At 28.1% G+C, this 17,491-nt stretch overlaps 2 protein-coding genes across 5 annotated transcripts in view; both read right to left on the bottom strand.

Moving 5' to 3' along the window:
• LOC113377052 (glycerol kinase-like) overlaps positions 1-9,892 on the bottom strand; it is a 42,481-nt gene extending 32,589 nt beyond the window's left edge. Inside the window, exons 1-2 of one of the 4 annotated variants that reach the window (XM_026617226.1) lie at positions 9,787-9,892; positions 1,898-1,970 (exon numbers count right to left, since the gene is read on the bottom strand). In XM_026617226.1, coding sequence (XP_026473011.1) covers positions 1,898-1,963 — 66 coding nt within the window. In that variant the 5' untranslated portion in view covers positions 1,964-1,970; positions 9,787-9,892. Of the gene's footprint in view, positions 1-1,897; positions 1,971-2,044; positions 2,064-3,063; positions 3,347-9,786 lie in introns of those variants that run through there. The other 3 variants (XM_026617228.1, XM_026617224.1, XM_026617227.1) reach the window with 3 other exon arrangements.
• Positions 9,893-11,421: 1,529 nt separating this feature from the next.
• The window catches only part of LOC113374844, a 194,737-nt gene continuing 188,667 nt past the window's right edge, over positions 11,422-17,491 (bottom strand). Inside the window, exons 3-5 of the mRNA XM_026614809.1 lie at positions 14,793-15,099; positions 13,759-13,860; positions 11,422-11,964 (exon numbers count right to left, since the gene is read on the bottom strand). Of these exons, the coding sequence (XP_026470594.1) occupies positions 11,538-11,964; positions 13,759-13,860; positions 14,793-15,099 (836 nt within the window). The 3' untranslated portion in view covers positions 11,422-11,537. The remainder of the gene's footprint in view (positions 11,965-13,758; positions 13,861-14,792; positions 15,100-17,491) is intronic.

The raw sequence follows: 17,491 nt of genomic DNA, 5'->3' as shown, positions 1-17,491 counted from the left end.
AATCGCAAATAGATTTTATTTCGAAAAAAATAATGCACATCTGGACTGTGCAGAAAACTGTAACAGAAAATTGCTCAATGGATAAAGATACCTTGCTGATGATCTTGTTCGATATTTCTTACTTGTTAATTATGACTAAATCGTATTATTGACATAATGTATATTACTTCTTTAAAAAAAATAATAAATACAACAATATTTACATTTGTAAAAAATCATGATATTTAGCATGTATTTTTAAATTCTTGGAAAGTAACCCCTCTTTTTGTAGTAGTTCTTTGTCCACATAACACGCTAGTTTTTTGGAACGTATTTACCGTGTTCTAAGTCAATACATCAAACGAAAGCCTAAGATTAAAAAATTAATCTTTAATTATCCTGTATGTTTTGACATAATACTTTTTATCATCATCAGTGGATATGAATATGGTGTCATTTGAGCCTCAAAGCCAATTCTAATTACAATTTACTCCTGCAAAAATATTCTATAATACATCTAAATTATTCATGTTCGATAACTGTGCTTAATTCAATTACACTATTTAGAACATAAAAATTCTCTTCGTGGAAGACAAGCTAGTGTATAAATGATTGTGCTAAATTATGTGCTTTGCACATATCTAATGTTGTATGACATCATAATCATATCTGCTGATGATGACATAAAATGTTATGTGGAAACACATGGAATAACTAAAGATTAATTTGTAACTCTGCCTTTCCAATTTGATGTGTCACCCGAGAAAATCGTACTCATATCTCAACACCAAAATTAACTACTTCTACAAAGTCTAGTAATCGGGCATCAATAAAATACATAAATTTTTTTCAAAAATTTATTTTACATCCATATGTTTCGGCTATAATACTAGCCTTCCTAGCCGAAAAGTATGGTTGTAAACATCAAGATCAAATTCAGAATCATACAACAATATATGTATATATATATATATCACAAGAATAATTTTAAAAATTAGGTTTAATTTACAATTTTTAGACAACCACATCCAAATTGATGTGATTTTGATATGAAGATATTGAACCAAAATAATATATAAGATATTACTTATTTAAGATTTTCAACTCACTAAATATTCTGGGGCCAATTATGGTTCTATCTTCTTATGAATTGATAGTGACAAACTGTCAAAAAGCTATTTGCTGTACAATCAAGCATTTCACACAAAAAACCTAACCTACAAAACTCACAAATGTCAAAAGCACAATGTTGATAACACATACGTGAAGTTGGCTTTCACGTGAAAACGCCTGATTGCACAGCAAATACCGTAACGCAGTGTTGCCATAATCTATTATAAAATTATTAAACAAAAAATCGAATCAATTGTATACTAATAAAAAATGAAGAACTATGCTCGATATAATGTAGTTAATAAGCAATTTGAAAATTGTATAACTATTTTGTTAAAATGTATGAGCCGATTCTGCCGTAAAATAGACCAATGTTATGGCAAGGCTATGTTACGTTCCAGTTTTCATACAAATTGCTACTAAAAACTGTCTAAATGCAATGTATTTGCTGTGCGATCAGGGGTTTTTATATAAAATGCAACTTCACCCAAATGTTTTCAAGCCATATCTCAAAGAATCAGTTATGATAACATAGTTTTTTCACATTTTTGTGTTTTCTAGTTTTGGTTTCCTATCTAAAACGCCTGATTGCACAGTAACCACATAGGACGTTTGAGAGTTTTTAGTGCTACTTTATATAAAAACTGCTACATAACATAATCTTGCCATAACATTGATCTATTTTACGGAAGTATCGGCCCCTTACTGGCGATATCCAAGTGATAGATAAATATATATGTTCTTTAAATATATAAAATAGAAATAATTCAATTTTTTATAAAAATGTTCAAATAATGTATCTTACCACAAAACTAACAGTTCTTGTACCGACATCTATCACGCCAATCAATGGATTTTTGTCTCCAGACATAATTTATCTAAAACAGTGTTAAATAACGTAAAAATTTAGAAATTTAAAATATAATGAACTAAATTAAAAACATCTACATACCAATACAATACAAACTAAATGATAAAAATTAGTAGAGTATTCTATAATGAACACTTATGTTATTATCAAATCCAACACTTTCATTATCACGACACAATGAAAAATTACGAAACTCAAATACCAAGGTTCAGAAGCAAATATTATCAGAAATAATATGTTATCAGCAAAATTACGTAGATGAAGCATAATTAAGCATCCGACTATTGACACTGTTATCAATAAATACATATTCCGAGAAACCGTTGTTTTAATTTGATATATACAATTCTGATATTGACTAATTGAATAACGAGATAAATATACAGCCGACATTTTGGCATTAAATATTCATATAAAATCGAGGGCGAATAAAATTGGAAATAACCTAGTTTAAAACGGGCACATGGCATGACGTAAGAGTTGATGAAGGGGCTCGTCTGAATGCTTCGTTCTGATTGGTCCAGAGGTCGAATTGTTTTTTGAACTGTCAAAACACCACCATTTTCGCGAAATAGGAAATGATCGATAAAAAACGCCGGTTACGTAAATTATAACCAATTTTGGTTAAAGTTTATCAATCCCGTAAAAATATACGTTTTCCAACTTAGGAAGTAATTTTTTTTTATTATTTTGGGTTTCTCGGTGTTCGTACGAAATTGTTTACAAACTTCCCGCCTCAAACTGACACATTCACAGATGTCATTTGTTTTTGCAACTTGTGTCATGAAACTTTTAAAAAGTTTTTAAATGTTGGTGAAGATGTACACATAAATATGATTTCGCATATTAATATGCAAATGCAGATGAACTTTGGAATTTACACTGCATACGAAACACACACCAAATTGCCATATGAACAAAAACAAAATTGTGGGTTTCAAATATTATTTTAAAACCAAAGTCCTTATATTTGCTGATTATTATTAATTCAATATATATCTAGATGTAACTAAATTTAACTGCAGGATATGTTATGTACTTCCTAACCTAAAATATATTATATATGATATTTTTGTATCTAAACATACATATATAAATACCTTTGCAAATATAAGTACAGTCCATGAATTATGTATTTGTTAATAAATTAATCGATTTCGTTGAGCATTTGTTTGATAAATAATAAATAAAGCCTACTATATACAATTCCAGGGCACTTAAGTACTATATACACTACGTTAAAACTAATTATAAAACTTTAAGTACACTTTTAAGTAATGTTTTACTGCTGAATGTTTTGTTATAACTGGTTTTAAACAATTTTATCATGTTTAAATGCAACAAAACACACACACCCACTGTTATCAGCGAAATGTGAGAAACGTGAAACTCTCGGCTTCACGAAAGCCGCACTAACGTTCGACGTGCGTTGACGGTCAACACGTGCGCAATCGCATGCACAAAAACTACATGGATTCTAATAAGAGTACGAAGGTCGTGTGATCGAACGAGCGCACTCGTACTATAAACAACTTGATTCCAAAATGCATTGTAATAATGCTTGTTTACACACATAATATACACTATTCAAACATACATCAGCAGTATATTGTATTATGAGTGAAACGAATATTCATTATTTCTTCATTTATTTATAACGTTATTTCACTTACGTCTTTATTAATTATGTGAATTAAATAACAACCAATTATTTTAAAAAAATATATAATATAAATACTGTTTAAGTTTTTCTGATGGCTATTTTAGTATTTTGTAAATTTTTTGCCAATATTCTTATAAGACTCAAATAAGACCCTTATAAGATTCACATTATATATGTGTGCGTTGATAAAAATAAAATACTTCCTGAAATACGCATCTATACAGATAATAGAAAAAGAAAGAAAACTAAATTAGGTTTCTAAAACATTTCCAATTTCGATACGTTTGGTGTTCCAAATGGACATTTATTAGATAACTTAATAAAAATATATAAAACTTACCACACAAAGTATTCGCACTTAAACATATTATATTTTGTTTAAGTTTCCAGGATTTATCTATCATTCAAGATAATCAAAATAAAAAGAAAACTAGTGGGGTGCATGGCATTGTGCCTTAAGGCAAATTGCTGGAACTTCCCGTACCGTAACGAAATGTTTGAGGAATACTGAATGTTTTCAAATAGATTATTATAAATATTGTAACATTGTCTAATATTCATAAGAATTATATAAACTGAACTACAAAGTTAAAATTATTTGTTTAAAGTATATAAGAACTTTAGTCAGAATTAAAAATAAAATCTGAATTATTTTCGATATACAAAAAAAAAAAAAATGATACAAATTTTTTTTTCCAAAATCAATTATTTTGTTAAAACAAGCTGAAAGTTTTTTGAATCATTCAAATCGGATGCTTACTTCTCTTAAAAACTGCGATTTTTTGCACATTTAGCTATGTATCTCCGAAATCGCTGAACCTGCCATTGCTAAAAACTAATAATCACTTCTACCAATCATTACTAATTGAATGTTATTTAGATCATTCAAATCGAATGCTCCGTTCACTCAAAAACTCTATTTCTATTTTATGCACTCTTTGCTCCGTATCTCCGTAACGGCTGGACTTGCTTTTGACAAAAACTAATCAGCACATCTCCCTATCAATAGGAATCGAATGTTTTTTGAACCATTTAAATCGGTTGATTCGTGCGCCCGAAAACGTGGACAAAAAATTGTATCCATACATACATACACACACACACATCCATTTTTTCTGAGGTATGCCAAAATGTTCAGAAACCTTCAAAACGTCGAGAAATGTAAAAATTTTCAATCTCGATTTTCGGCCCATTACAATAACTTACCCTACGGGAAGTAAAAAATATTTTCAATCGATTTCGATAAGTTGTTCTAATCTAAAAGAATTTTTACAAAGTTTTAAAATTTATATTTCAAATATATTATAGATTAAAAGTTAAAATAACAAGTAAAAATTTGATAATTTGAAATTTGAAATGACAAATACCAATTTGATAACATGAAGACAAACGATGTTGTGGAGAGGGTTTCAAGGATAGTTAAACAATTTGAGAAAATAAAAATATGAAACATGATTGGCGTATAAATAAATAAATAAATAAATAATATCAAATAGACTACAAAAAAACTTTTTTAAACTTTGTAAAAATTCTTTTAGATACTGAAAATAATTTCAAAAAAAGTGTTGCTGAATGATGACACACACCGTGTCGAAACGTATAAATAAAAATTTTATTGTTTATGTTTTGTTTTATTTCGACGTTTGGCTGAAAATCAACATTCAAGAATATGTCTCAACGTCGAATAAAAAAATCTAAATCATATATATATATATATATATATATATATATATATATATATATATGTATATATTGTTTAAGTATTCTAGATAGCTATTTAATAACACGTACATTTTTTGACAAAATTCTAATAAGATTTAAGGGGGTTGTTCGGTTTATATTTATTTTTTTTTCGATTTTGAGATTTTTTGATATTATGAAAGCTAAAAACCTTAGAATTATTTAAAAAAAATCATTTCAATATCTATTTTTTTGAAGAAGTTATAGATATATATATCTCTATATGTATGATCCTCTGAAACCGTTTTTTTCATCGCTCCGCGAGCTATTATATGCCAGCTGCTCTCTTTTTCATTATAATACCTCATGCACGTGACCCTTTTAATGTGTCAGCATCTTTGAACTCCATGGTGTATTCAGTACATTAAATTAAATTAAATTTAGTACATTATATTAAAAACTTTAAATACGTTTTTCTCAAAATGACTTTTTTCAATGCGGTGCCACAAATTAAAAAAAACCTACAAGTCGGATAGATTTGATTTTTTTTTAATTTGTTAACCACTGCAATACCTAGTCCCCCTACCTCAAACAACTTCATAACATTACGCAAAACATTTTGCGAAGCTTCTCGTCCCAAAAAAAGGCCCTTTCTAATACTTTTTTTTTAAATAGCTGCCATTTTTTTCCTTCTTGCTTTTTTTCTTTCATTTTGGTAGGGGGACTGGATTCAAACTTCTTCAACGTAGTTTTTTTTGTTTTAGGCGATCTGCAACGGAAAAAAACGAACAACCACCTTAAATCAACGATTCTTATAAAATTCACATTAGATATGTGTGTGTTGATAAAAATAAAATACGATATACGAATAATTAGATAATATAAGTAGAAATAACAGTAAATTGAGTTGAGTTGAGTTTCTAAAAAATATTTTTAATCAATTTCCATACCTTTGAAGTCCCAATTAGGTTTTTTTTTATATTACATCACATAATAAAAATATAGACAATTATCTTGCCATAAAAATTATTTGGAAGACACAAAGCACAAAAACATATTCAGTGGAAATAATACTTCAATAACAAAGATATTAGTGAAAAAGAATAAAAAATATTTAATTTGAAAAATGAAATTCATATAATGATGTCGACCATCATAATCATGCACACGCTTTATATGATTTTATTTTTCTCTCACAAATATGACTGAATCACGTCAAGTGTTATGTTTGTATGGATTTGTATGTTATTTAATTAATTTGTGTGAAAAGTTCACTTTCATTTTATTTATTTTTTTGTAACATTTTTGAATAACAAAATTGCAATGAATTGAGTGAATGAATTGACTGAACACAATTTAGATTTTTTCTTCAATAACTGGAATGCACGCCGGTTAATTTTTATTTGTTTTTTTTATAATATATATATATATATATATATATATATATATATATATTAATAGCATAAAATGTTATTTCATTATATAACTACTTTTATCGCGAAAATTGTGAACGTGAAATATTATCCATCGTAAGGTTTCTGATAAATTGAAATTGAACTCCTCGCATTCTGCATGTCATAAAAGCCGATCAGAAACACTTTATACATTTTATAATAACTACTTCACGAAAAATTTGCATATTTATTAATACTTCACAATCAGTATAAGTGCACTGCCTTGTGTGCACAGGGTCGTGAGTTCCGCTCTGGATAACTCGATATCATGCAGTAGTGATATAAATTTTCATTTCATCTCATTTCGGGAACTGCGGTGTAAAATGGCAAATGGGAAATATCTCTCACTATTCTTCTCTGAATCAAGTTGGAGTTTAATTCAGCTCACAAACCAGCCCTAGTGCAGCACCACCCATTATTATAATGATTTTTTATTATTTAAAATAGAAGTTTTATCATACCCAAATAATAAACTCCCGAATATGGTAAAATTTAGTGTTCATTAAAAAATCGGCATTAGTTATACTTTATTATTATCTACTTGGTGAAAATTATAAAACAATCTCAATCAATCAATCTCAATCAATTAGATATCAATTTTGAGAGGTACAAAATATTCTAGTAAGAGTAATTTAATTCTAATTGGATTTTTTAAAAAAACATTATTGGTAGTAGTATAATTCTGGAATGTAAATAACATAAGACTAAAGATATGTGTACAGTGCTTAGAAAGTCAAAGCACATACAAATAAAGAATCACTAATTGTAAGGTTGTGCCTTAAGGCAAAATAGCTGAAATTTTTGTATTATGAATAAAATTAGTATTGAAAAAATTTAAAGATTTGAACATTTTGTAAAAAAAAACTTTTAAATATCGTAATTTTTTTTGGAAACTTTGTTCAAAATATCTAGCAAAAATAAAAAATGTATACATAACACAAAACCTTGTAAGATACTTATCTCAATTTTTAATGTCGGCGCTCTTCCGGCGATAAATATAAATCATCCCTATTAGAATTTCTAATAATAAATTCATTAAATAGTGATAGAACCACTGTTGGGTTGCCATCTTATACACCATGACATTAAAAATTAAGTCATCACAATAGTTCCAATACTCCCCCTTAATTTTTTTTAAGGTCTCGTCAAGTTCTGATTGCTGTTAAAAAAATAAAAAAAAATAATATCAATCAACATAATGAAAAAAGATAACCAAAACATTTTTAATTTGTACTTAAATTTAATTATTTAGATTCAAATTTGCTTAAAATATCATGTTTTTTATATGTAGAATAGTTATAATAAAATTTAATCCATTTGAGATAATTCTATAAGTAAATTCTAAGAATTAATAATAAAATCATAAAGAATAATTTTTTTTGCGTTTGTTTCAATTGGTTCGAAATCCCATAAAACTCTCATAAGAAAAGCTCTTATGATAGTCTTATAAGAAAGAATCTTATAAGATTTGGATAAAAAGTATACATATCATTAAAATCACTCGTGCATTCATTTTTTATGAAATATTCACATTTACATTAGATATTAATAAATAATATTCTATTTTTTGGCGATTTTAATAACGTTTTGTTAAAAAAGAAGAAAATATGATTGTAAATTTTGATAACATCATTGCAGATCTGATTGTAATAGAAATATAAATTTCATAAATATTTATGAAAAATATATGAAATGAGTATCAATAAGTATCATGTGTTGCCACTTAAATAATTATCAATACATTTGAGCTACTGTTTATTTGCGGGCAATAACATTTGAAATGAAGTGGATTTCCAATTAGAATCATATTCAAATTATATATTCTAATTAGTCATTCACTCAAGACTGCATGTAATGAGATTAATTGTAACACTGACAACAGATAATAAATCATGTAAGTGTAAAAAGATACGAAGAATATACTTCATCTATTTTTTTTTTAATCAGAACGCTATCTTTTTTATCAACAACTTATATTTCTGTGATTTCACCGCCATTTTTAACTTCCCGTAGGGCAAGTTATAGTAATCGCAAAAAAATTGAAAATGAAAATTTTTATATATCTTTACGTTTCAGAGGTTTCTGAATATTTTGGCATACCTTAGAAAAAATGGATGTATGTGTGTGTGTGTGTGTGTGTGTGTATGTGTGTGTGTATGTGTGTGTGTATGTGTGTGTGTATGTATGTACGTGTGTGTATGTATGTGCGGATACAAATTTTCGTCGACGATTTCGGGAACACTGATCAACCGATTTGAATAATTCAAAAAACATTCGATTCGTATTGATAAGGAGACGTGCTGATTAGTTTTTGGCGAAGGCAGGTCTAGCCGTTCCGAAGATACGGGGCAAAAAGTGCCGAAAACGGTAACTCAGTTTTTAAGAGAACGGAGCGTCCGATTTGAATAATTCAAAAAACATTTCACTTGTATTGACAAGATGAAGAATCGATAAAATTTTCATGAAGGTAGGTCTAGCGGTTTCGGAGATATGGAGGAAAAAGTAAAAAAATGAGCCATTTGGCGGTCAAAAATGATCATTAGACATATGCACATTAAATTATCCGATATTTTATAGAGATTTTAACAATAAGTATACATATTGTTGACATTCCTATGGGTTCCGTACCAATGCTTATGCGTTAGACAGCGACGCGGCGCTTACGCGCTTTATATTTTGTCCCTATGCAGTTAAAGCAGTACGATTGCTTTGAAAAAAAAGTTCAGATCTTTCACAATATGTCAAAATAAAGAAAAAATTTTTTTTCAAAAAAAAAAATTAAAAAAAATTTTTTAAAAAAAATTTTTTTTTCAAAAAGTAATTTTTTGTCCAATTTATAGTTTCTCAAAAATCTTATTTTTTCAAAGTATTTTTTTTTTCAAAAATGTTAATCGTTTTTAAAAAAATAATAATTTTTGGTACGGGAAGTTCCAGCAATTTGCCTTAAGGCACGATGCCTTAATTGCCTTAAGACAGAATTCCACTTACAGCTAGTTATTTTACGGTCCTATCACTATCTTTATCACCTGTAAAATCACCTGCTAATCACGACAAAATTGAACACTTTGATAACAGAAGTATAAAGTTCTTGAAGATTGTGCCCATCATGAGCATACACTCTATAACTATCTAAGTTCTTGTCGTCACAAAAAACTGTAAACTTTACCAAATTCTCCATTTGAGGACTAAAATTTTACATGCACAGACCTTATATAATAATACATAAAAGTATTATAAGGTCTATGAGTGCATGGCAATCACTATGGCCATCTACCGAAAATTAATAACAATTCTTGATTTTTGAATTTTTGTATACAAACGTATCTTGATTATTTAGTTTAGTAGGTATTTTTATCATGACTATGTTTCAATCAAACTTTCTGCATAATGAGAATGTTAAACAATTGTAGCAAAAATTCTCCATACAGATTTCTTTGACAATGTTTCAACAAGCATGTCATTATTTTTTACCCCATATAATCGTTTTAGATCAATTTCGCTATTAATATATAGATAATAGATAAGTTTTAATTCAATGTATTTAAATATATTTCATTTAATTATGGAAAATTGAGAAATAAACTTGAAACTATATCAAAATTCCTGTAAATTATTCATGAGTGAAATGAAACTAAATTCTGTTATAAATATATTTATTGTATTCTATAATATATCTACATTTGTATATATATAAATACCTATTTAGGTATCTTTGCAATAATCATAATATTCTCTGTATTTATACATTTTTAGTATTTTGCATCATAAAGAAAGATATTATATAACAAAAAATAATGGCATACAATGCAATTTATTTACAGATAATGGATATACTATATTTCTGAACCATCTTTCTTTGACTCATAAACATCTGTATACGTCTGTACAAAATTTGTTGCAGATTACAAAGAAGAAAGTGCGTCACATTATGGTATATATACAAGAAATTTTAGACGATTATAATTCTAAATTAATAAAAAAGCAATTTTTGTATTAATTTAATACAAATAAGTAACCATTCATAAAAAAAACAAATTAAAAAGTTTTCAACACCAACATAGCAATCCATTGGAATTTTGTTGATTTGGTATCATTTGATTACTATGAGAACTTCGATTTTAGTAGCAAGTTCTTAAGATCAATTTCTCACAACAGTCATACACACAACAAAAACAGATATCTTAGCCTAATAATTTTAACATCACTTATAAAGATCTATATTTTACAATATTCTGGCAATTAGTGTTGGTCTCTATTTAGGCACTGTCTACGACAATTCAATGTTTACATATTTATACATGTTTAGTAATATATATATATATATATATATATATATATATATATATATATTATTCATTTGGTAGATGTTCATAATCTAAAAGACTACAATCATTATATCACATTTTCTCCATTAGATAGCTTAATTATTATGTTCATGATACAGTTTTATCAGAGTGATATAGTCGAACAGATTTTGTATCACATCAAAGTGTCATCAGATTGTAATATGAAATAACTTGACTTCTAATAAAGAAAATAATAGTATAATGATTATAAGGCGTTCTTATATAATCATACATTTACCAATTTGCATAATCAGCCATAAAGCTGATATTATGCATATACATATATATTTAAGTTAATATTTAGAACATGTTTGTAAAAGCTTTTTATTAACATTATACAGACATATGCAAAACACAAATATACAAGTACGTAAATAACTTTCTCCTTATAATATAAAAACAATAGCTGACTCTACAACTTTCGCCGTGCGTTATAAATGGGCTAAAATGTCCATTTCAGTCTGGGAACCATTTTCGTGTTCAACCGTCGAACAACCAGAAACGGTTACTATAACCGGTCCCGATTCTTCTCCGGTCTGCACAATGGTCACTAGATTTCCGTCTTTGAGTTCGTCGTGATTTTCTATTGTTTCGTTATTTTTTAAAAGCATTTTTAATGGAGATATGTCCTCGGGGTCTCTTTTGATTGCGTCCATATTGGCCAGCTCATTGGAAATGTCAGTAACCGTACTGATTCGCGTGTCGTTAATTATATAATTTTCATGTTCCACGCTTGCTAAATCAGATACTGAGTCTCCGACAGAAGGCGCGGTCCTTACCGGAGCATGCCGCGACCTGTAGCTGGGGGGCAGGCTGTATTCAGAACCAGGGGCTGGACAGTGAGAGGTCATTGGAACTCTGTAAAAAGGAAAGACAAATTAAGTTAAGTTCAATAATTTTCTAGGATTATTATATGGTTGTGGTTTCCATTCAAAGTCACAACCACAAACAATGATATTATTACATTATCCTCTAATTTGAAAATTATTGGATATCACAGGTATTATCAGTTGATATTATTAGATCCAATGGATGACCTTTTCCTCAAATTGGAATCAACTTTTACGTCGAAATCGAAAGTGTAAAAATCAATATTTTAGATATAAATATAACTGAAGAAAAGGAAGGCTAACGAAGAGAATCCTGCCGTTGTTGGTCTCGAATTTTGATGAGAAGAAGGTTAGAGCACTCTAAATATAAATCGAACAAAAAAATGATTTTACTTATGTTATCACAATAAGGTCTTTTAATTTCAAAATTATTGTATATCATATTATTATTAGTTAGTACTATCGGTCCAAAGTTACGTCATATTTATAAGCCCAAAGTTCAACATTTTTGGTATAAAAATAATAAAGTCTAAAGATTAAAAATTCTAACAAAGAGAACCCTGCCGATGCTGGTCTGCAGTTTTGATGAAACTTGGCATACTGATAGATTTGAATCATATTATTACAATAAGGTCCTTTAATTTCAGAATGATTGCATTTCACATATAATATCAGTAGATATTATTAGATCCAATGGATGACCTTTTTATTAATATTTAAAACTAAGTTTTACGTCAAATTTATAATTACAAAGTTCAATCTCCATATATCCGCCATTTTTATGTTCATGTTAAAAAATATGTAAAATAAACTCTCTTGCCATGAAGATCGCGAAACAAGTAACATTAAAATAAATTAGTATATTTGAAGAAAGCGTTATATTTTTACCATATATTATTATAAAAAGATCCTTTAATTTCAAAATTATTGCATTTCACAGATATCATCAGTTGGTACTATTAGATCTAGTGGATGACCTTTTTCTCAATACTTAAAATCAAACCTGACGTCAAATTTCAATATTTTAGTTATGAAATTAGTAAAAGGGCTAAAGAATGAAAAGTATAACAAGGAGAATACTGCCATTGATGGTCTGGAAATTTGATGCAACTTGGCATAATGATAGATTTGGGTCCCAAATTGACCCCGGTGAAATATTGAAGGGATGTAAAAACCGAATACAAAAATTGTGTTATTCATATTATTATTACAATTGTGTTATTCACATTATTATTATCATTACAATAAGATCCTTTAATTTTGAAATTATTCCATTTCACAGATATTATGAATAGGTACTATTAGATCCAAGGGATGGCTTTTTTCTAAAATGTTAAAATTAAATTTGACGTCAAATTTTAAAGTAAAAAGTTAAATATTTTAGTTATAAAATTAGAATAAATAATAAAAAATAAAAAGTCTAACGAGGAGAATCCTGCCATTGCTGGTCTAGGATTTTGATAACAATTGGCATAATGATAGATTTGGATTCCAATCTGACCCCCATTAAATATTACAGGTGTATTAAAAACGGTTTAATTATAAAAATTATCGAAAGTATAGTATATTAAAAAATTATTCAAATAAAAAGTTTTGTAAGTAATTTTACGACAAATTAGGGAAACACATACTGACTATATATAGGACAAAACTTTTAAAATTCTATTTAGAAAAAGTATGATATATTTTTTATATAAATCTTGTATAGGTATAAACTACTAATATTCATTTAATGAGATAATTATATAACGAAATTTTATAGTTTTATGAAATTTGCTCAGTTTTTTTTATTTTAGTTTTCATGCAATTTAATAAAAAATACCTTAATAAGGTTCCAGCATTAGATCTGTATGTAGGCGGAGGTGAAGGTCGCCCGCCTGGTGGTGAATGTCCCGCACTATTTTGCCGATCTAACAGGAGCAATCTGCAAAATTATAATAAAATTATTAATTATATTATATTATATTATATATTACTGTAATATTACTTGCAAGGCTCTATTAATGCTATGAAATAGGTGATTTTACTTATAAGTTGAATTGAATAATAATAATAATAAAGGATAGTTTGCCCGAAGGTAGGTTCATGGTGTACCTGAAACTGACTCGAATTTGCATTTGAATTTAAATTGATTATAATATAGAAATTTATTATGCTTGTAATTTTAAAAATTGTAAGATTATCAGATAATTATATCATGTAACAATATTGATCTTCAATTTGTACACGATTATACCAATAAGTAAAACCTTGGTAAAGAATAAAGAAAATGCAGACATTTTGAATAAGTGACCAGAATCGCAAATTGCAACAAGCGCTAATCCAGTATTTGCAAAATTCCATGCAATTTTAATAAATAAATTTACTAAATTGGTGACCCTAAACTTGAACTAAGAGAATGGACTAAAAAACAGAGAAAATGTAGACATTTTTATGGATGGATCGTGATCGTAGTCGAATCATTTTAAATATGTAATAATTCATAAAATTATTAATCCTTAAGCACACGAGGCCACTATTTCTTGTAACATATTTTCTGTCAAGTTTTTATCGTAAGGTGAGCATGTACAGAAAAACGATTTTAACATAAAACATATATGTATTAGGATAAATTCATGTAATGAACTAATCTCATATTTATAAGAATAATATAAAATAATAATAATAAAAAAATAATAAAATGCTAGAGTCAAACTTCATGTTTGAATGCATTCACCTATCTATGAAAGTTTGACAGAAAATATGTTACAAGAAATACTGGCCACGTGTGCACCAGGCCTTAGTTAATAAATAATTACCGAAGTAGATTCGGCAATTATTCAATTTTCAATCAATATTATCTAAAGTATCCTTTACCTAAGCCTGTATTCTTGCATAGAGGCTTGATAGCTCGGCGGTGGTTGTCTATGCTGAAACTCCGGGTACATCATAGCTCCGTAAGGATGATTAGATCTTCCGGAGCATGGCGGTCCGGATCTTGGTGAAAACCTTCTTCCATTACATGCAGCAGAGGCATGTCCTGCTGCAGTGGCAGTTTGTTGGCTATTATTCTGTTCTTCTGAAGATCGACCGCCGAAGCCCCAAAGAGCTCGGCATGGTGGTGTGCCGGGAGCAGTTAGACGCCACGCTGCGCCGGATACAGTGACTAGAATTACACCAACCCCTGGAAGGAAAAGATAAAGTTAGTTGTAAAATAATGATTTACAAAATACATAAATATAAAAAAAATGCTTTGTTTAATTTAAATATTTAACCCTGTTGCAACGAGAGTGTTTTCCGCAAGAGTGACACTGCTATACGAGCTAGCATCCACTAACGAGGAGAACCCTGTCATTGCTGGTCTAGTAATCGATAAAACTTAGCATAATGATAAATTTGGTTCCCAAACTGATCCCTATTTAATATTACGGGTGCATAAAAAAAGAAAAGTGCATTGATTAGAAAAATCGTCGCATGTATAATATATTAAAACGTTAGTAAAATAAATAGTTTTGTCAAGTATTCGCAAAATATTTTAAGATTTTTCTTGTCAATAAAATGTATTCATAAGCAAAAATTTAGAACACTAAAACAACAAATCAGAATTCTTAATAATTTAAATGGACCTTTAAGCCCCGCTGCTCTACCCTATTATTTATTATCTACCCTATTATATTATTTTTATTCCATACGTTTATCAGTTAAGAACAATTTTTACAAGATCAATCCATTTGTTAAATTCAACCTGTTAAGTAAACAACTAAGTATATTAATTTTTCATTCCAATTATCGATATTTCAAATTGTCAAAGTGATACCATATCTCGGTTATAAACTGAATTATTGCCATTAAATTATTGATTATTTATCTGGTTCCAGTATGTGAAAATAAATCAACTCACGTGTTCTGATAAGAAACTGGTTTGAAAACAAATTTTGATGCCGCGCTTATAGTTTTGCCGCGAAATGGCAGATAGCAGCACCTGCCCGAGGAACGGATTCAGTTTAAAAATAAGATACAACCGGTTTAGATTGCTGAAGAAGTAGGTGAACGTTCAATTTAAGATTAGTAGACAGAAATATAATGGCTTTAAGCTCACTTGGTAATTAATATTACTGTGATATTTAATAAATTATAAGGAAAGGTAATTATTTTCCATGCCTGCAGGGTTTAGAGAAACACTCTATTAAACATTAAAAATTGAATAATATTATGCATAATCAGAAATATCTTTTATAACAAATATGTGAGGAAAATCTAGGGACGTCAGTTAAAAATTTGGGGACAATCTATAGCATTTTTACAAAATTTATATGAAAATTAAAAATTTAAATTTATATGAAAATTAAAAAGTAAAATGCGTGTGGCGACTGATATGTTCAATTCATTCAGCAGCAGATTTTAGCCAAACTCACCTTCAGGAGTTTGGTTTGTTCTCGAATAATTTTAAAATACTGTTCACAATCAGCAGCTTCTATTAAACTGAATAAAGTGTATTAGGAGCTACTATAGATTGTCTCCAAATTTTTAACGAATGTCCTTAGATTCTCTTCACAAGTTTGTCAAATATCCTATTCGTAAGTTTAATAATCGACCAAAATCACCTATAGTACTAATTAGGGTTTAACTGGCACAAAAACCGACATTGTAGAAAAGCGGTTTTCGGATAGTATTTTTTTCAAAAACCGGTTTCGAGTTTTTATAAAAAAAAAAACTATATGCTCCAATAATTCGATCAAAAATTGTGATAAAAAGCAGTTTTTACGGATTTCAATTAATTACTGTTCAATTTTATTGATAATATTTTTATGTGCAATTTAGTAGAACAAAACAATAATAATTTGCCAAGATTAAATAACTTTAAAAACAATTAAGTATTCCTTGTTTATGCATAATTTTTATATATTTTTCATCAATCTGGTACATTTGGCTACATTTGTCATTTTCAATTTAAAGGGTTAATCATGTAATGAAAACCGGTATTTTCTAGTTAAAAAACAGTTTTCAAAAACCGAGAAACACTAGTACTTATGTCTTCTAACTTTTGCTTAATTAATATCATCACAAAAAAATTAATTATCATATGTACAAATTAAATTTTCTTATCTTATTTTGAATTATATTTAATTTAGTGCTAACAATTACTTAGTATTTTATATTATGAATTATAGCAATTGTATTTTTTAGTCTTTCTGAGGCCAATTGGCGGACTATGTAATAAAAGAAATAAATAAAAGTATTAATCAGTAAATTGATTTAATAAGAATTAATTAAATATACGATTTATAAAATACTTTTTAATGTAAAAGATAGATCTTTTAATATAAACAGGACTTTTTAAAAAAATCCAATTTTTGGACATTATGTCAACAACTTGAAAATGTATCCATAATCAGTAAAAAAGTTTTATCTTTGCTCCACAATAAAAAACATAACTTTATATATTTGAAGCAGTAACTGTAAGCACACTAGACGTATTTGGTCAGAAAAGAAAAAAAATAAAAGTGGATTTTACAATTCCTAAATATTAAGCCAAATAAAATTATGCCAAATATATATATATATATATATATATA

Source organism: Ctenocephalides felis, unplaced genomic scaffold (genome assembly GCF_003426905.1).
Source record: "Ctenocephalides felis isolate EL2017-DRISC unplaced genomic scaffold, ASM342690v1 CF-g0.4_SCAFFOLD_01886, whole genome shotgun sequence".
Lineage (NCBI taxonomy): Eukaryota > Metazoa > Arthropoda > Insecta > Siphonaptera > Pulicidae > Ctenocephalides > Ctenocephalides felis.
This window is presented reverse-complemented; position numbering and strand designations above follow the sequence as displayed.